General features: G+C 40.8%; 4 protein-coding genes across 4 annotated transcripts; 1 reads left to right on the forward strand and 3 right to left on the reverse strand.

Annotated features, from left to right (window-relative positions):
- Positions 1–1,700: 1,700 nt before the first annotated feature.
- Positions 1,701–2,089, reverse strand: CBG25555 (the record flags this gene model as incomplete). Its single annotated transcript, XM_045242245.1, has 2 exons — positions 1,701–1,798; positions 1,846–2,089. The coding sequence occupies 2 exons, from the start codon at positions 2,087–2,089 to the stop codon at positions 1,701–1,703; spliced, it is 342 nt and encodes a 113-aa protein (XP_045098094.1).
- A 1,375-nt stretch (positions 2,090–3,464) lies between these two features.
- Cbr-sgn-1 lies at positions 3,465–4,906 on the forward strand (the record flags this gene model as incomplete). The annotated part of the gene is made up of 5 exons (XM_002631297.1): positions 3,465–3,682; positions 3,740–3,962; positions 4,240–4,450; positions 4,499–4,689; positions 4,742–4,906. The coding sequence occupies 5 exons, from the start codon at positions 3,465–3,467 to the stop codon at positions 4,904–4,906; spliced, it is 1,008 nt and encodes a 335-aa protein (XP_002631343.1).
- Positions 4,907–5,456: 550 nt separating this feature from the next.
- Cbr-let-19 lies at positions 5,457–16,750 on the reverse strand (the record flags this gene model as incomplete). Its single annotated transcript, XM_045242246.1, has 19 exons — positions 5,457–5,693; positions 5,738–6,088; positions 6,137–6,941; positions 7,009–7,594; positions 7,644–9,167; positions 9,213–9,479; positions 9,521–10,354; positions 10,447–11,074; positions 11,120–11,215; positions 11,283–12,056; positions 12,106–12,676; positions 12,756–13,047; positions 13,090–13,368; positions 13,403–13,690; positions 13,737–14,443; positions 14,493–14,787; positions 14,837–14,999; positions 15,715–15,927; positions 16,736–16,750. 19 exons carry the CDS (start codon positions 16,748–16,750, stop codon positions 5,457–5,459), a joined length of 8,925 nt encoding a protein of 2,974 aa, XP_045092104.1.
- A 658-nt stretch (positions 16,751–17,408) lies between these two features.
- On the reverse strand, positions 17,409–19,225 carry CBG03167 (the record flags this gene model as incomplete). The annotated part of the gene is made up of 8 exons (XM_002631295.2): positions 17,409–17,539; positions 17,688–17,778; positions 17,828–17,933; positions 17,983–18,117; positions 18,471–18,649; positions 18,693–18,965; positions 19,012–19,170; positions 19,217–19,225. 8 exons carry the CDS (start codon positions 19,223–19,225, stop codon positions 17,409–17,411), a joined length of 1,083 nt encoding a protein of 360 aa, XP_002631341.2.
- Positions 19,226–20,416: the final 1,191 nt, after the last annotated feature.

Consider the following 20,416-nt stretch of genomic DNA (forward strand, 5'->3'; position numbering starts at 1 on the left):
ATCATTTTGTAGTGCTCGTCGAGTTCTACCGTATCTAATTTAGTTGGTCAAAAAGTATCAATCTTAAAAGAAACTATGACAGGGCCCGCCACGGCCTGCTTTGGGCCCGTCAAGTATGGTTTATTGGACGGTGATCCGATAAACTCACTTATTAGGGTTAGCGACATGTGCTGAAAAAATCAAGAAAAAAAAAAAGGTCCAAGACCTTCATTGGAGTGGATTCAGATAGTTTGATTCCACATAACCATCAACCAAATATCGAAGAACGTCTTCGTGCTTCTGATAAAGTGGTAGGAGAAATTACCTGAAAAAAAGACAACTTCACTGCATGTAATTCTGGGAGGAAGACTCTGGAAGAAGAATCTAGAAACGCAAAGAAAAGGAAAGAGGCAAAAACTAAAAAAGAGTGACTGGGCGCGTGATGTGAGGAACGAATGGAAAAGGAGAAAAACAGACAAGAGAATCGAGACGGCGAGTGTGTAGCTGTGGCCTTTCTGCGGCTTCATCGATTTTCAGAGAAGCATGAGGAAGAGACAGAGAGTGTTGAATTCGTTTAGCTTGGAAAGGAGGTGTACACTACAGCATTTCTCAGAAGCAAACGAAAGAGTATGGAGAAGACAATGAGACAAAAGCAGAGATGCAGGAAGTCTGGAAAGGCTGACGTGTCAGTTTTCCTCTAAAAGAGAAATAGAAAGGGAAAAGAGGATGGGGAAGAAGAAGGAGCTGGAAAAGGGTGACTTTCAATAAAAATAAGAAATAGAGAATCAATGAAGTTTAAGACTTTCTGAAACCAACAGGTATAAGAAACAGAATAAGGATGGAGATGATGACGTCAGATATGATTCTTTAACATTAAGCTAAAACACAGGTGCAATTAAACAGCTGTCCTAATTGGTGAGAATGTTCAGAAATCGGAACGATGCTGAAGATCGGTGGTTGGGAGTTCTGGAGGGCACTGGATTTCACTAAGTTGGTTCCTGAAAGGTATTTTCTATAATCGAGTTAGTCAGATTCCGGATAAGATCGCTACTAAAGCCGATCAAATCTAGTAATATTTCAAGTTTTAACTTCCGACCAAAATCTGATCATAGTCTGCTATACAGCCGTTTTTGGGCAATTGCCATTACAAGCTGACAGCTGAACTACAGTAACATTTTTCAATTTCTCTTCTAACCTTCCTCAAAAAAAACACCAATAACACAAATTTCCCACATGTCAGTATTTATTTGGAAAAGCATCAAATAAAATACATAAAAACACACAATTTGTCAGACAGATTAGTAGGGGGGTTGTGAACATCGGCATCCATTCCTTTTCAGGTTGTAGCAATGTTGGGCTACCGAAACGCTGAAATATAGAGCTTGTTAAACTGAACTGCGAATTAGGGAACTCACTTTTTCGGTGCCATGTTAACAGGCTCTTCAAGGATGACCATTCGTTAAACTCCCGAAGACAATTTCATGAAAGAGAATGCAACAGGGGCGTGGTCGAGGGTCTGAATCTCAGACTGTCCAAAGGATTCACGCAAGATCCGGCATGCGTAGTGGTCATTAGCTAGCATTATCCGATCTGAGAATTTTCATATATTAATAAGAGGGTTGCGTGATACTTACCGTGAAGGTGATCACTGCATCACTCGGCTCGATTACGGTTTCAATTCAATAGGTTATATGAAGCCACGTTCTTGTTATACGACGTGTTTAGAATGTGTGGTGCATGTCGTCATTGATCCAATGAATTCGTAGATGCTCCTGGCTGTTGGTCGAATGAACCATGACACAAACAGACGAATGATCCTCTAAAAAGATAAAATCTATTATTGAAAAAAATTGAAAGAAAGCTCACCGCTATAGAAGGATAGAGGCCATTTTGGGCCAGTTGCCAGCCGCGGCGCCTTCCCCGGGCCCCCGAGAGGCCACGACTGAAGCCATTCGTCGATTTTTGCGGCAACGTCGAGAGGGTGGAGGGTACTCGACGGAAAAGAGAGAAAAAGAGCTGACAGAGGAAAGAGTTTGAGAACAAAAAGATGGGAAAAGTAGTAGAGACGCCGCGCTTCGCGAATGGGAAGAGAAAGATTGTGTCGAGGCATGAAAACATAGAATTTTTTGAAATGAGAGAAAAGAGAAGTTAGAGAGAAGAGGACGACAACGGCATATGTAATGCTATTGATCGTTATGTAATTCTTGTTGTTGCTTCTCGAGAAGAAATGTATTCGTATCAAGAGAAGAAAAATAAGATGGAACACTGATTGCGTGACAGTATTCATACCGTGAAACATGTAATAGAAGGGCCCCACACTGTTAAGTTTGAGCTCAATTATCTTGGCTCCTATAGAAATTATCAAAAATGTGTCAACTGATAAAATGGTTGCCATATTATGATAAACAATTTACCAGTTGATATCTTTTTTATACCTTATACTTGAACAGAAGATAAATAGGCTCAAAGTTGAAATTTAGTAAGCCCTTCTATTATTGGTTTTATGGTATGGGAAAACCAGTAAAGAAGAAGATCATACGAATAGGGAATAGTGGAAAAATCATTACAGTATTGGATATTGAAAACGAAATTTGGAGACAGAATTGGTAATGAAAGCAATTCTGAAACTAACGTAAGAGGACATTTTGGACAAAAATTACTGGAATTCGTAAAACTGGGAGTATAGAAATAATTATTGATTTGGAAGCTATGCCAATCTGAAGGGCAATTTAAGTAAGGAATGAATAGAGACAATTACATTTAACTATGGTTAGAAAGAACGAAAATCAGAATGTCGACAATAGTTAAAGGTTAGGACCGAAAAAACAATAAATCATGACTTTGTAACTGCTACATTCCCTCTACCTCTGTTTCAGGTAACACAGGTAGAGGAGACTGGCTAAAAATGGAATGTTCGCCGAGCCTTTTTGACAGTTGATCATTAAACAACTATTGAACCATATTTTGGTCCGTCGATAGCCCGTCGATGACCCGTCGGTTCTCCATCCGTTGCTAACTGATTGTCGTTCGTTAGCGCTTCTCTACTTGTGAACATTGTAGGATACGTTATAAAATAAGAGTTTTTTATTGTGTGTTTTCCCCATTCGCAAACTCTAAAATTGTCCTATTTTCGACCTTCCGAATTCTCTTCAAACTTCTTAATGGATTGAATGATACCCTTACAAATTAGGTCCAACTTTTAAAAAGTCTCCGTCACCTGTCTTGAAGCTGTAAAAAGCATCAATCAAAACAAGAGAAACCACCCATCAAGCATTTTCAAGTTTCACTGTCACACCAACTGTGATATGTCTTTTGACGAACCCCTCTTTATTACAACTTTTGCCAAAGAGCCACCATCCCGGCGGCGGCGGATCCCAAAATCTTCTTCTCCATCTCTTTATCTTCTCTTTTCTCCCCCTATTACACCCTTGTTCCATCTGCCAAACGACTCTTGTGATTCGAAAATCCCCATCGATCGGTTTGAAATGCGCGGATATCCTGTTTATGCAATGGGACCATCCTCCGATGAGCCTGTATGGTCCCGAAATGAGCAAAGTATGTCGAGAGGAGTATCCCATCAAACGATGGTTCAACCGGTGGGCAGCTCATATCCACCGTCATATTCTCATTCCCAAGCATATCCTTCTCAAACTACTGTCATTCATTCCACCACCAAACCTCAGGCAGATGCTGATATTTATCGGTGAGCCTAGAAAAATAGCTTCCAAATTTTGGAATACAAAAAAGAACGAATTTTCAGAGTTGGAATATATGGGTGGAGGAAACGATTCCTATACACGTTCATCTTGGTCTTAGCCATTGGAATAGTCTTGAATCTGTCTCTGACGTTCTGGATAATGTCAGTCTTGGACTTTTCTCCAAACGGAATAGGAACACTTAAAATTGAAGAAGACGGAATTCGAGTGGAAGGAAGAGCTCAATTCGATCGACCAGTGCACTTTTCAAAATTGAGTACCCTTGATGTGAGTTCTAGAAAAAGATGGAACTCTTTTTTTTTAATCTGAAATCAGAAACTGGAATTCGAACGATATTGTTTACCGTAAAACCTGTATTAGGAGCGCCCCTTTAATGGAATGGCCCTCCAAGGGGAGCTTGGAAAAATAGAAAGGCGCCTGTAATAGAATGGTCCAACATTTTTTGTTTGAGATTAAATATTTCTCTACGTTTTCAGTGAAAAATACCGTCAAACCTGTAATACAAGGGTCCCCAAATAATTTATCAAAAAATCTGAATTTTCAGGAAGAAACCTTAACTGTCGACTCATTCCGAGGAGTGAATCTTCAAGCTAGAAAACCAAGCGGCAACGTGGCATCGAAATTCTCCCTTATGCCCGAAGGAAAAGCTCAAGTGACATGCGAACGATTCGAAGTCTTTGACGAGGATCAAAAGTTGCTCTTTTTCGCCGATTCAGATGAGATTGGGTTGAAACTTGAAAATTTGAGAATATTGGGTTGGTTATTTTGATTCTATGAAGTTTTTAAGTAGTTTTCGTATTCAGATGACGGGGGAAGTGTATTCGAAGGAGCCATACAGACGTCGTCAGTCCGTCCACAACCAGATTCTCCACTTCGTTTGGAATCGCCAACTCGAAGCGTCTCTGTTGATGCGGCACAAGATATTGAGATTCTTGCGGCCGCCGGAGAGGTTTCAGTAAATTCTCTACTTGACATCTCGATTTCTTCAAAGCAGGTTGGCATCGTTGTTTTCTAAATTTTCTAAATCAATTACTAAAAATGTTCAGGGAGAAATCCGTCTCGAATCCTCATCCATCTACATGGAAAAACTTGCTCGTTCTGATGGAAGGGGCAGTCCACAGACGCAAGTTTGTGTATGTCACAATGGCCGATTATTCCTGGCTGCTCCCAACGCTGACTGCCGAGCCGACCGGGATATCTGCTCTAATTAAAATGTTTTTTCAAGGAAAAAATCGTTTTAAAACATAACTTATTGATCATTGATTCATAGAACAAGAAAGTTGAAACTAATTGGCAAAATAAAATACATAAAACATAAATTATAACAAAGTTAGGTGACGAGTGGAGTTAACTTGTGAGAGTGATGAACAGTTTGTGAACCAAACAAAGTAAAAATAAGACGAACGACCCGATTATAAGCGAGGACGGGGAAAGAACACAAACCCACAAACTCTATTCTGAAATCCTAGAGAATAAAAAAAAGAAAACGAATTGAGAATAGTTTAGCGTTCTAGGAAACGATTCTGATGATGAGTAACTACAATTTAACAGGGATGTGGTAATCATATTCATACAGGAGAAAATCAAAAGTGAAAACAAGTGTAAATGCAAAGTGAGATATGATATCGACTATTTGGACTGATAATTGATTTTGTAGATCATTCTGAGAAGCTTGTGGGGGAGAGGAGGCGTGATCATATGCAGTGAGATTCAATAGGAAGAAATAACCGGGAATGGTTTGAATATAGGTTCACGATCCGGCTAGACTAGAAGCCGTGCTACACTATGATAAAGTCTCAGAAGATGTTGAACGTGGATTGGGAGACAACTGTAACGGTCTCCAGTTTGACGATTAAGGTTGAGCCACGATAGAGCGTTGTATGACTCGAGGACGTGACGAAGAACTTCTTCGGTTTGACGGGATTCCAATGGATGGATATCCTTCTCCTCCTTCTCTTTTTCCTTATCCTTTGCTGACTCCATTGCAATATCGTCATTCTGAAAATTTGTGAATAGAACTATTTAGTTTTTTTTATTCTCACCTTGACTTCGCTAATGTTAATGTGCAATGATGACTTCAAGTGAACAGGAGAGTGACGCTTCGCTGATGGACAAGTAGCCCAAAACCAGCTGGGTAGTTCTGGTGCCGGTGCTGTTGAAATATAGTATCCGGAAGCGAGAGGCTGGTTTTGAATTTCGATTGAAGACGAGTCCTCACTGAAAAACATGGAAACTCCTCCAGTTTGACGAATCGCGGCACTGCTGGGAGTTTCTAGTCCGAGATCCTTCATAATTTCTGTATCTCCGTCATCAAGACCTTCCATAATATCTAGATCTCCAAACTCCCAGTTCTCGTCACCCTTTGTGTCGGCTGTCTGGTCTTGGACTTCGAGCTAAAATTTAAACGTTTGTTATTTATAAGTATGATGTTTCCAACTTACATTTATTTCGGTTCCGACTGGGAATGTCAAAATGTGGGTGCACGATAAATCTCCTGGAGTTTGGAAGATGAGGTTTTTCTTGATCGACTCATCGATATCATGGAATTTTGGCATTATCCGAATACTGGGTTCAGGCTCTAAAGTGATGAGACACGCAGATAGTATAGCTGGAGTTCCGATGGCTGATGGCATGCTGCGACAAGCACCACAAATGTCTTTTAGACTTGAAGAATAACGAAGAAGTGAGGTCTTGTTGAGAAGATGAGTCCATGCTCTGAACTCTCCATGTCCGATTCTTCCTAATCTTCCAACGACAAGTCTCCAGTTTTTGATATCCGACGACATCACACCCAGAATAAACGACCAAAGCTTTCCCATTCCATCAAGAATTTGAGTTTTGTTTTTGTATCGATAAACTTGATTGTGAAGTCGGCGTGGTTTCATGTTCGCGATGCAGTTATCAATTAGTTTTCCTTGTGAATCTGTAGCCGTGGCAACAAGGTATTCGGTTCCAACCAGACAGTATGAAATAAATAGTGTTTGCTCGTCCAACTGATTCAGAATCGGTTTTCCTTCTTCATCCATTTGATAAATCGCAGGAGGTGGTGCCAAGCAAACGATGTTTGATGGGACTCGATAAGAAATATGGGCCTTCGTTTCCACTTGATGAGATCCCATCATTCCCATGTAACCATCCATATTATTCAACGCGGTTTTCGATCTTTTTGACATTTGGTAAAACGCTTCTTGGTTTATCTTTTCAATGTTGTTGACGGTGTTGATCAACTGACTACCAGGACCGAATCTGAAACAACAGAACTATTGAATGACCTAGAAATTATCACTGTTAACAACTACAAAACAAGACTTACGCAGTCATACATCTAGCGGATACTGCTTTATAGACTTCCGGAGTGAATACGCGTGGATGAGTGTAGACAGCAACGGATAACGATCGAGCAGCAGCTTCTTGACCTGATTCGGATGGTCTTTCATTTCTGACTGGATAGTCGTGCAGAATATCGAATGGCACTTGTGAATCATTTAAATAGTCGGGAATACCCTTCACCATATCATCCAAACTCTCCATTCCAATTATTTCCAATTGAAGTTGTGTACGTTTAGTGAACGGAAGTCGACCAACGATCGAGTTGTAAGCACGAATGAATGAAAGTAGTGCGATGCGCATGTGCAATGCTGATTGACCTTCTGCTCCGTAAGAGAATGGATTGACGACATACAAAACGATGACATGAGGAAGCGTCGAGTAGGCATCCGTGTCGTTAGAGCCGACTGCTTCGAAGGCGACTGGTGGCTGGTTTGAGTAGGGGAATGGATTTTGAACTCGTGTATCCCTTTGTTTCCATGGAATATTCTGAGCATTGATCGGCGCAACTGTGGAAGGATCAGCAAACATATCAGCGAGAGTTGGTTGAACTTTTCTTTCTTGTTCGGACACTGAAACATTGGATAATAGTTTTTGAATCAAGAATTGACTAAAACTTACAGGTTTCTGGGATATGAATCATTCCAGCTGGCACTGGAGATGGTGCTTGAGACTCTTCAGCCGGGTACTGTTCATTTTCCTTTTGTTTATTCCTCTTCTTCTCTTCCAACTCATCATCCACCCATGGACTAGGGGTTTCCTCTCCAACTTCAGCCCCCGGGAAAAGATCGGCCTCGTCCATTTTTTCTCGTTTATCAGCTTCATCTTGAACCTTTGCCGCCTCATATCTGAGTCGTTCCTCCTCAATATCTCTTTTGTGTTTCTGACGTTTCAATCTTCCTTCAACAGCCATTTGATATCGATATCCTCTTCGCTCGAAAGCTTCACTACTCCCAGACAATGTATGGAAGACAAGATCTTCCATTTGTTGTAAGAAAATACGTAGTTTACTGACGAAACCTTGCGCGTCGCTCAGATGTTGTGTCATATTGTCAAACTCGCGAGTTGAGACGACAGTATGCGAAATTCTCAAAGGTTCTAATGGTTTTCCGACTCTCAAAATTCCTTCTCGCTCGTAGAAACCCTCTGGTAGGGTATCGTGTACTTCTGGAGGATGTTCATATGTGTCGTCATCCTTCTCGTGCCAATTTGTTATGCGGTAAGGGAGAGAATTTGGAGGTCGTTCAGTAGTTGTAGGAGCTTCTTCAGTAGAATTTATATGTCTTTCTTCAACAAAAGCGTCGTCGGAGAAGATTGAAGACAAGGTTTCAGCAGCAGGTGTGGCAGCATTCCCTTCACTGTTTTCAGATTGTGTCGAAGGAGGAGCTGGATGTTCGTCTGCTTTTTTGAGTTCTTCGCTGAGCTCAAGTTTCCTTTTCAATCTTTTACTCCATTTTTCCGGATCGGTGTTCAGTGGATCAGGATTGTTTGAAAGCTCTTGAGGCACCGCTTCGAGCCGATTATTAGTGAATTCGACCAGCTGTTGGTTTTGCTCCTGATATGGGAATTGATGTTGATAGGTTTTCAACACTTCACGGAACCGTGAAGCAGTTCCAGTAGAGACCGGGAACGGAATGTGGCGTCCTAGTCGCATTCTCTCATACGTTTCTGTCATAGTATGCATGAATTTGACCGTTCTCTCATAGATATCATCATTATCTGGGATGATTGTGATATACATGACATCCTTCGGCTGATCCACTGGTCCAAGCTCAGCTTGATCATAATACTGTTCAATGTTGGGTGCAGCCCTGACCGCTTCCTGTTCCAATGCTCTCATTACAGCGGGAACTGGCTCTGCCAATGAAAAGTCCTCGTCTTCATCCGTTGGGGGTTTTCCGCGAATTGCTTTTGTCACAACCTGTTTCCACGTCATCGGTCCTTCAATAACGAACGGAGTTTCTACTGAAGGACGTCTTGCTTGTTTCATCGACGATTCAAGCGTTGGAGTGATAATATCAAGAAGATCCACCCATTCCGATGATTCTAATTCGGCAATTTCATTGGCAGTCTGGAATCCCCATGGATGGAAGTAGCTGAGGTACTTGCTTTGTGGGGTAAACTGATTTCCCGTCGTTTCAGGAGCTGCAAGAAGGATTGGTAAACATGTAGCTCACAATATAAACTTACTTTGCATCGGACCCAGTGCAGACATTCCAAGCATCATAAGTTCAAGTGTATCTACATGGGAGAGAACATATTCCGTTGGGACAGTGATATCCGTTCCAATATCAACAGCGTTCGTAATATTTCTTCTGTGTTCTTTCTCAGTTGCCATTTGAGAAACTGCTTTCCCAAGACTGTTACTGAATGCCATTTGCCGAATTTGATCGGTAAGAGCCAAATCATGAACTGATTGCGGATCGAACCACATCATATCTCGGGTTTTGGTTGTATCTGAAAACTTCATAGTTAGGAAAGTAATTTTTTTAACTCACTTCTTGCAAATAACGGTGGAATCACTGGCGCATTCGCATGCTCAGAAGCTGTTGCCTCGTCTGCATCTTCGTCAAACAATCCAGCACAGCAAGAGAGGTACCGATGACGTATAGCACTGAAGCCACAGGTACAACTGGTTGCAGAATTGACATGGAAGCCACTCCAAGTTCCAGTTGTATATTCTCGCTTGTTGGTTTCACCAATTTCTCTTGAACTTAGAACGGCATGCGGAATAATGTACATTCCAAGATCTCTCGAACGAATGGAAACGGAGCAGGAACAGATTGGACAAGCATCGAACACTGAATCAAAGTGTAGGTCGAGTAGAGTATCAGAAAGTACAATTGCAATGGTAAGACTGTCCCCCCTCGGATGAGCCGGATTTGGTGGATTGTAAATGATGTCTTGTCGTTTGTATGGGATATTGGCATCTGGCGGATTTTTAAGAGCTTTAATTGAAGCCGGTTGCAGTGAAGTGGGCATTAATCCATTCATCAGTTGAATTTGACGACGTTGATATTTTCTCTTCTCTCGATCCGGCAATTGCTGGAACACTGCCTGTACCTGTTGACTTTGTTGTATTTGCAACTGCTCTGGAGTCAGTTGGAGTGATTGCATTGTCTGTTGGTTAGGTTGGTGCTGAATCTGATGAGCTTGACTCCGTTGTAATTGAAGTTGAGCTGCTGTTGTTGTTGCTGCTGTTGCATCATCTGTTGCTGTTGGAATTGATGTTGCTGCATCGGACTCATCATCTGATTTCCCATTCCTGGATACGGCTGATTGAAGCTTGGAGACTGTGGGATCATTGGGGGCATCTGTGTTCCGTATGGATTCTGTGGTCCACTACTTGGTCCGAATTGCGATTGGTTTACAAAATTGTTCAGACGTTGAACGGAAGATGGTCCGGATGGCACTCCGAACCCACCTGGACCTCCGGAGACTGGAGACTGTTGAGGGTATTGTGGAACTCCAGGAGCACCGTATCCGGGTAGCCCGCCTTGCATCCTCATCTGTTGCATTCTCATCATCTGATGATGTTGATACATCTGTGGATTCGAAAATTGTCTCTGCATCCCTATCGGGCCCATTCCTGGCATTCCTCCCATTCCATTCATTCCTCCCATCTGACCCATTTGGTTCGGATAGCCAGGAGGCATCATCTGATGGTGATTCGGGTAGCCGGGTCCATAGCTAGATCCAGGTCTTGGTGTCATACCCGGATATGTTGGTGTTGTTGGAGGGTATGGTCCAGGTGTTGGTGGATACGCTGGTGGTCCCATTGAATGATGAGACATTGGACCAGCAGAGAAAGGTGACGTGTGATGTAGAGGAAGTGTATGAGGGTTGAACATCGGAGTTGGAGGTGGCAGTGGGGATGTTGCTCCAGGAGGAGGACGAGCCAATGTTGACTGGATTTGCAAAGGACGAGTATATTTTTTAATACCCGTTCTACTCTGTCTGATCAACTCGGCGAAAGTGTGAGGTGGAGCACATTCGAAATTCCTTGTTACCATCGACTCGTAAGCCATTGGAACAGTGACTCTTTCTACTTGCTGAAAAAGATGGGAATAAAATTAAGAGAAATTTTGAGAACTTACGCATCGGATCTCAAATTTATCTGTCGCTGGAGTGTCATACTTCGTTTTCCTTCCTTTCAAAATTGGATTATCGCGAGACGCTACGAGAAATTTAGACTGCAATAAGATTGTGTTTCGCTTTCTGGTTTAATTTCTGATATTCTGATAATTTCTGATAACCCACCAATTTCGATTGATTCGCAATTTTGTTCCATCTTTGCATATTTCCAGTCTCAATGTCCTCTATCTCAATATCAACAATAGTTTTACCAGAAGCAGCAGCCCTGTCGATATCATCGTTTGCGGTCGATCGGAATTTGCCGCCAATGCTCGGTGAGTGTGCCTGTGATGCGTCTGCCTGAAGCATCTGTACAGATGGCGGCGTCGGATATATTTGATTGAGTCCTTGCGACTCGATGGACGCTGGACCCACCGATAAAGGACCTCCTTTTGGCATCTCGTTGCTCGCAGGTGGTGATAGCATTCCGTCAGGACCGATGTGTTCTCCGAGGGTTCTTATGTGCTCGGCATTGGAAAGATACGATGAAGGATCATTGGCTAATTCTCTTTCTATATCAATCATATCAACTGACTCCCCGTCTTGGTACTGATCAGATGTTCCCTCTCCGAGTCCTGTTCGTTGCTCGTCGAATTCCGGTTCCGAATCATGGTCAAATGATCCATGGGGGGAGTTGAAATAATTTGGTTTCATGTATCCCGCAGTACTTCGCACCTTAAGCCACTTTGGATTGGTTAGCAGAATTATCTCAGGAAAACTTACCCCATGAGGTCCAGCTTTCTCTCGAACCTGACAGAATGCACTCATATCCAAATTCCCGAGATCTCTCTCCATTATTTTCAAACTCATTTCAAACTTCTTTGCGTCTTCTTTCTTTTTCAACACCGGATCAACTGGCTTCGGTTTGGGTGGAGGAGGAGCCAGAGCATCTTTTTTAGCCTTTAATGATAATAAAATTGATTTTTGTTACAATTTCTCCTAAACTTACAGTGATTCGCAACCTTCTCAAAGCTTTTCTCAAACATCGCTTAGCAATCTGCCTCAAATAATCTCTATGACATTGCCGTGCTGTTTTGATGCTCCGCTTTTCAACTTTCAATCGGTACAACTGCAACCACTTCGTTCTTCTAGCGGCTTCCTCCCGATCACGTTCCGCACAGATCTTTTTGTAACCTCTCAGTCCAAGTCGGCATATTTCTCCATGATAAAATTGGTTATCTTTAGAAAATTCAGAAATTGGTATTTGCCCGTTTTTCACTTTCTTTGGATCTTGAGTTATGTCATATTCCTTTGGTACGTACTCGGTATTAAATTGCTCTTCAGTCATATCATCGACGTCCGGTCCAAGATCCGATTCGATATTCGACGGTTTCGCAGCTAGATATGTTATTGGAAAGAATGGTTCAATTTCTTCTTTCGGCCTGGGGGAACCATTTGGAGAGCCTTCAGGGGTTTTCTCGTCGGGCGATTCATTAGAAGTTTCGTCTCCTTCCTCAATATCTCCACCAGCGGGATTGTAGAGACTGGAAAATTTTATGTGTTCTTCGCTCACCAAAGCTCTATTTCTGAATTTTAAGATACATTTTTTAGATACATATTTTTTATTTAAAAATATAATTTTTCGAAAAAAAATCTTACTCCTCGATATCGGCGAAACTGTTCCCATTCGTTTCGTCTTCACTAAAATTCGCCCAATCTAGTTGAGACACCTTATCCATCACAAACGGATCGTCGTCGTTATCTTTGTCTTTCTCCTTATCTTTCTCCTTATCCTTATCTTTGTCTTTGTCCGCGGCAGCTTCTTTTTTGGCAAGATCTTTTTTAGGTGGTGGTCCTTTCTTTTTCTGTTTCCAAGCATTAAATTTCTTTCTTGTTCTGGACATCGAAGCAAGAAATTGTTCTGGACTATTGTACCTTACGAATTTTTTAACTGCAAAGCATCAAATTTGGTTTTTCAATCAATTCAACTCACCTTTCCGCTTCGCCTTCTTCTTTTTCTCTTTCACACTTTTCGCAGGTCTTTTCCTATGGTACGGCTGATATTCTTTCCTTTTCTCTCGCGATTTCATCATATTCAAAGCAAAATTCTGCGGTGATCCGATTCCAAATCTCTTCCTAGCCTTCCCACAGAATAGGATTTGTTTTTTGTGAAGCCATTTCCATTTACGACGAATAAACTGAGACGACAGACATGCGAACTTTATCAGACGAGGATTTTCATCGAAAGTGTCGGCATCTAAACGAAAGAGCTCTGTGAATTGAAAGAAATTTAAAAAAAGACTCACTTTCAAAAAGCCTATTCACGAAAATGTCAGTCGTGTCGAAATGATTTGCCCGTTGCGATTCCCAGCTCAGAAAAGTAGGCGATTTTGGTGGTGCAACCCTCCGAGCTTTTGGATTTGAAAGAATTTCGAAATTAGTGTCCGTTTCGATTTCGACTGGCTTGTTTCTTGGATAGAAATGCTCTCTTTCAGCTCGTTTCTCATTTTGAACATATTGATACACAGCCATAGTGGACAGCAGCGGGTTTGACATATTAACGACATTCTTGTTACGTGGACGACGGCCCGGTACTGTAAAAATGGAACGAGTTGAATCTTTACCTGAAAAACTATTCACCTTGAAGCTCTTGTGGCATTGGATGGCATTTGAATCCCATCGATTCCAACATCTGTCTGTCTTCTTCAACAGTAATACAGACAAACTTTGAAGGGTACAACAAACGAACGTTGTCAATTTCAATGAGTATCATTTTGGGTACATCATTGTTCACAATTTCTTCTTTTCCTGCTTCATCCTCATCTTGATCTGTGACAACATCGGAATCGTAGTCTTCTAGATTATCATCTGCTCTTCTCTGTTTTTCCATCTCTCTTCGTCGTTCTTCTCTCCTTTGCCTTCGCAATCGCCGTACTTCTCTTGCTGCCATTCGTTTTTCCTTCTCTGCTGCCGTTTCTTCTTTCGGTTTATCCTGTCGAAGATCGGGTTCAAACATCCAACGAATTTTTTGCGAAACTTCTTCGCTTTTTAATTCACCTCCATTTTTTTCTTGATCTTCATCTGATGAAGACGCCAACAACACTCGCGTCGTTTGCGGAGGAGCTGGGGGTTCAGCTTCTGGTGTTTTCTGTCTCTCTTCTGTCACATTTTCTGGTTCTTTTTCTTCCAATTGCAGATATTCCTTCCATTGATTCCATTCTTTTTCAGCAGCTTCCTGTATTTTTTGATCGGCGAGAAGTGTCATCTGATCAGCTATCAGATAACCACGCATCGACCACGGACCAATGACAACCGGGAATCGCTTTGGTGTTTTACATTCGAAATGTCTGCAAAATTAAAACTTCTTAAAAAATATTCACTAAACTTGAGACTTACCGTCTTGCCAATTTGATCAGTGTTGGTTGTCTTTGAGCTTGAATCGAAGCACAGATTGTGCTAGTTCCATGAACAAAAAAGTTGAATCGGATAGCAGGGGAATGAGAAGGATACATAAAGTGAAGATAGTGATCTCGAGCTACCAAAGGCATAGTGAACCATCTTCCAAAACGAACAAATCCATCTTTGGTCAGGTCTCGCTCCAGAACAACGTGCAACGCTTTGAAAAGTATGGTACGAACTTCATAACTAACAATATTCATCTGATTCGCTGACGATAACTCCTCATCGCTATCTAAAATTCAGGAAAATAACTGAATACGCCAAAGAAAAACTTGACATACCTAGTCCTTCACAATATTTTCCCAATGCTGTCGGCTCGGCGTCGTACCAGAATACCCAGAGCTCTTTTGGAGAATCATTCGAGAAGAAATGAGTTGGAGGTAGAAGCTCGTTATTGCCAGTAGGAGGTGATGGTTTTCGTCTCCATGTGCAAAGTATACCGTCCTGTAAAACTCCTTTAGCACATCCTTTCTTATTGTCAATTCAAAAAGATCGCACCGGTGAATACACAAACAAACAAGTAAACAAGGGGGCAGAGCGATCCGCCCCTTTTCCAGTTTTTCGACGGTATTTTAGCGATGCCGTTTTTTGGTAATGTTTCATCGAATTTCTTCCGAATTGAAGGAAATTCGTCGATTTTTTTTTCTAATTCATCCATCATCTAATAAGAAAAATCGCCTTCTGGTATCACAACTATGAAGAAGTGTTGAATAATCTGCGGTTAGTCGACAAATTACTCTAAATACTTCTCCGATCGAGTTTTTCAGGTTTTCAGGAAACGTTGCACTGATAATTTATGTTTTATGTGATATCGAAGCTTTTCTACTTTTTATTTTCATCATTGCAGGATTCGATACGTCACATGGTCTTGCTCTTTTCATTTTCACCCTGAAGCAAAGAATAGTGTTTCCCAATTGTGTTTCTGAGTTTTTATTAAAATAAAGTTATATATTCCTTCACAAAATCGACGAATTTCCTTCAATTCGGAAGAAATTCGATGAAACATTACCAAAAAACGGCATCGCTAAAATACCGTCGAAAAACTGCGCGGCGCCTTTGCGAAAAGGGGCGGATCGCTCCGCCCCCTTGTTTACTTGTTTGTTTGTGTGTTCACCGGTGCGATCTTTTTGAATTGACAATATCTAAAAGAAAGACTTACCGTTAAACATCTGCTATATGCTTTTAAGACTAAATCTGAGGTGAGTGGTACCCCTCGTGGAGCATTTAATTTAGGGCGAAAACATTTCCATTTGATTCCAGGCAACTCTAGTAATGAAAAGACGTTGGAAATACAGTCTTCCAAGCTTCCACCGTTGTTCACCTCCGGACGCTTCGGGACTTTCACTTTTCGTGATGCATCCTTCTCGCCTTCCTGAAAATTATTGCATTTCAAACTGTTTAAGATCAAATTTTATAATTTTTTACGATTTAGTACAAACTGGCTAACTGAATTTTCATTCAGAGTTTTTCAGGCAAGATTCCGGAATGTTAGACTTTTTTTTTGAAAACAAAAACCCTCACCTTAGAGGACGCCATGTCCTCTGTGGAATCACGGGCTGGTCCACTTCCAGCCGGTATCTTGGAAGCTTCGCTGTAAAATGGTTGACTCTGTTGCGACGACACTTTAGCAAAATTGTCTGAAATTGGGTTAAATAATAAGTGAATGAAAACGGGGAACGGCACCAAAACGATAAGCAACAATACATATTAAAAATAACGAAATTTGAAAGCTAATCGGAAGTGACATGAATATCGTGTGGTAATCGAGAAGATTAAAATTTTACATTGATTGATTACGTTTGATGATCCAATTTCTCGACGAAACCGTTTAAATTTAGCAAGAACGGTCTGCAAACTTTCGGTTTACGCACGCCGTGTTTGCACAAAAATGCGTACAGTACAATGCATCAAACGCGCATCGTTTAAAAATTAAATTCAGGGAAAAAACCCATAATTTTTCTGGCTCGTGAACAATTTCAAACAACATACAATTTAGGTTTTTAAAGTTTGAGGAAAACTGAAAAACTGTCACCGAAAAATAGATAACATAGAAAACCGATAGTCGCAAAGACAAACGCATTGTTATCTCTCTCTCAAACGACGAAAGATACGCTCACCATCTCACACTTGACAGATTACCTACACTCTGTCCCAAAAATTCGTTTTTTGAAAAACGAAACAACAGTTGCTTTCATTTTAAACTATGTTCAAAGAAGGAAGTTGAGAAAATTTATACAAGAAATTGAGGCCTGGAAGTCATCGATTCTTCTTTGTGATTGTCCAAAAAATAAAGATAAAAAGGAAGTTCTACTGAAAAATGTACTTCTAATACTGAAAATAAGAAGAAGAAGCTTGCACGAACTTATAGTCATTTTTCGTCGCTTAGGCCCTTCGACAGCCCGCGTCTATCCGTGGTCTCAGTCTCTCGAACACCCAGCCAAACGAAGGAAAGGAAAAGGAAAAGAGAAGAAGAGGAGACGAAAAAGTGGCCCCCGTGTGTATCTGCTGTTGTCTGTGTCTCCCGTGAGGCATCTCGTGTTTGCTGCATCTCTCATTTTTCAACCCGGCTGCCCCGTCGCATTGGGAGGGGAGGCTGCGGGGCGCGTCACTCGATCAATCCCCCACTGCACACCTTTTGAAGAAGTAATTGAAAGTTTGTAAAACACAGAGAAAGTGATAAACTGATATAAAAAATTGAACATAATTTAAAAATCATCTTGTGTCTTTGAGAATGGTTTATTGAGGTCGCAAGCCAAAAAGTTTGAGAGATTGAGAGATACATTTTGAAACAGATGGTGATCTTTCTTCTAGGATATCCCCATGTCTTTCTTTTTGTTGCAGCATCAACACCCATCAAATGAGCATAGTCTCTGCCATCTCGCGTCGGCAAAGAACAAATATCGACTTGACGGGTCCACCATCTAGCTGGGTCACCATTCCATCCAACGCCACCGTAGCACATTCCGTCTTCATGTTCACCTGTCCTGCAATGTTAATGGGTGTCTTTGGGTGTCGGGGAAGGATAGAGAGCTATTTATTATTTGAAGGTCAATGGGTAGAAGTATGGGGCGTCCAGAAAACTACTGCAGCTCAAATTGCTTCAAATTCAAGCATCCTGAGCGTAAATCTTACCTAGAAGATGTTTACCATTGACAGGAACTATGGCTGGACAAATGTAGCTGAGATGTACTGGCACGTAGTCCTTGTCGCGATAGTCGACCGCCTGAGATCACAGAAGATAAGAATAAACATGAAAATAATGAATGGAACACCTGTCCGTAGGTCATCCATACATAGTCGTATCCAACTGTAGTGGGAGGTAGGCTGATCAAAAGTTGAAGAGAACCTACTGTAGCTCCTGTGAATTCTCGATTCGAGCTAAAAAGTTAAATATTCCCAATTTTTTGTGGAATCTTGCTATTCTTACTCTACAAACAATGCCTCGATTCTTCCGTTCTTCTGCCATGCTCTTCCCATCACTGGTTTTCCGTGGCGATACCATAGGGCAACGAATTGGTCAAAACCAACTGAGGGAATGTTCTTTGGAGTGCTCATCACATTTCTGAAGTTTGATATCTCAAAATGCGAAAATTGCACGCTGACCCAATTTATCTCATTTCCTGTGAAAGGTATCAAAATGTGATCAACTAACAAAATGTTTCTAATATTATAATAATTATTTTATCAGTTGACCACTTTTTGATATCGGTTGTAGGAAATGAGATATGCGTGCTCAAAGTGTAAGTATAGAGTAGCTGTATATTATGGTGTTTCTGGTGATACGAATACTTTGTTTTATTCTTTCAGGTAGTACTAGTTAAAAGAAAATATGGATCTTTTCAAAGGTTATCATCTCATAAGTCAGAATTACGGTTTCTTGAAAAAACGAAAAAAAGTGACTCTAGAGAAACTTACTTGCTGACTGGCCATGCACTTCCCCAGTTGAAATCTTCCCAATCATTGTTAACAGTAGACAACCTCATAATAGCACTTCCAACCAAGCTCTTCTCCTTTTCCTTCTCCACAACATGCGCTTCTTTTGTTCCAGCAATTTTACAGAGCACAAGAAGCTCGTCCGTTTTCTTCGTGCTCATCTGAAGATTTTATTTTTTTTAATTGCCTTTTTTTTAAATTCACGATTTGAGAGTCATTGTCTACAAAATAAGCGACAAGCTTATCTGTACTAATACATCCCAGCAATCCGTGTTCTGGCCAATAAACGGATGCACTGTACTCGCATCGAACCATCTCATATTTTCCTTCAATTGTCAAACTTTGAGCTTTTTTGTAGTTGACCCAATCGTAATGAAACGAGCGTGGTTTGTTATCACCAGGTTCAATTATCAGCAACTGGATGCTTCCACCAACGTCTGGACCACTGTAGATCTTGTTATCTGCCACAAATGTGCACTGAAATTTTTTTCCAAAACCTAAAAGTTTCAATGTAAAGATTCACTTTAACAACTCCAGAATCATTCCAGGCTCTTCCCATCACTGGCTTCCCATGCTTGTACCATAGTGCCACATATTTGTTGGTTTCACCAGGCGCCTTTGCCACGTTCGACGGAAACGGTGTACCGACTTTTTGAATTGTCCAGATATCGTCTATGTTTCCCTGGAATAACCTAGAAGTTCAAAAAACTTCAAATCTATATAAGTACCTTTTCCATAATGAACCCTTTCCTGTCGATTTAAAAACTGAAAACTAATCATCATCATTCACAATTTTTTACCCTTGCCGACGCTACGTTGGCTACGTAATATTTCTATTGGATTGTACTTTTCAACGACATATCCCCACGAGGTCAATGTGACATCCCATACTCGGTGCATCTGGAGATTAAGGGTGATAACATAATCTGATGATCATCCTTGGAGGTGAATATCCCCATTCCCGTCCTCTGGTGTATTCCATAAGTTGTACTGGTCTTGCTTTAAAAATGAATCTCGAGGAAGTTCGCAAGGTAAGTCATTCTTTTACAGGATTCAAACATCAACATCCATAAAAGTGAATGATTGGTTTCTTGAAAATTGTTTTTCAAAAAATCTATTAGAAAAAAAAGAAGACGTTTAGGTTGGAGTTTTGTTGCCTTGATAGTTTCGTTGATCCATAAAAAAGTTGTTAAACCTAACTGGTTAGAATACGTGACTATTCTTCAATTAAAGAATCTCAGTTTGTGATTGTGATTTTCAAGTTTCAAGCCTTGTATAATATCTTAAAGTCCCATAGAAATACCGTAAACACTCTATTAGAAAGCCATCCTGCCCTTGCAGCTTGAGCTCAATTATCTCAATTTCTATAAAAGATAGCAAAAATCAGCCAACTAAAAAAGTGTCTGTCACAATATCACCAACATTTGAGCAGTTGACACATTTTTAATATCTCTTATAGAAGTTGAGATAACTGCGCTCTAGATGCACGTATAGATGGGTTTTGGTTAGTGTTTACGGTATACAGTAACGATGTGAAAAATATCACAACAATCTAAATCATACATTTTTACGATTTTCGTTACCTACAGTACCGGTTAATAAGATACAAATACACACTTTTCCGGAAGTCTGGAGCTTGACTGCCAAGTTTCCAACTATTTTGAAAAATTTTGGAGGGTGTAAAACTGATCTATATTGAAAACTTTGAATTTGCAGAGTTTTTTGAAAATGCCTAGTTTTTCAGTTATTTGCTGATTTCCAAAAGACACCCCAGTAAGGCCTGTTTTCTTTACTGAAAACTTGGAAAAAACAGGTCTCTTTCAGAAATCGGCAAATAGCTGAAAAACGAGGCATTTTCGAAAAATTCTGCGAATGCAAAGTTTTTAATATAGGTCTGTTTTATACTTTCCGAAATTTTTAAAGTAATC

The sequence above is a fragment of the Caenorhabditis briggsae genome (assembly GCF_000004555.2).
Source record: "Caenorhabditis briggsae complete genome, chrII, whole genome shotgun sequence".
In the NCBI taxonomy this organism is placed as follows: Eukaryota; Metazoa; Nematoda; class Chromadorea; order Rhabditida; family Rhabditidae; genus Caenorhabditis; species Caenorhabditis briggsae.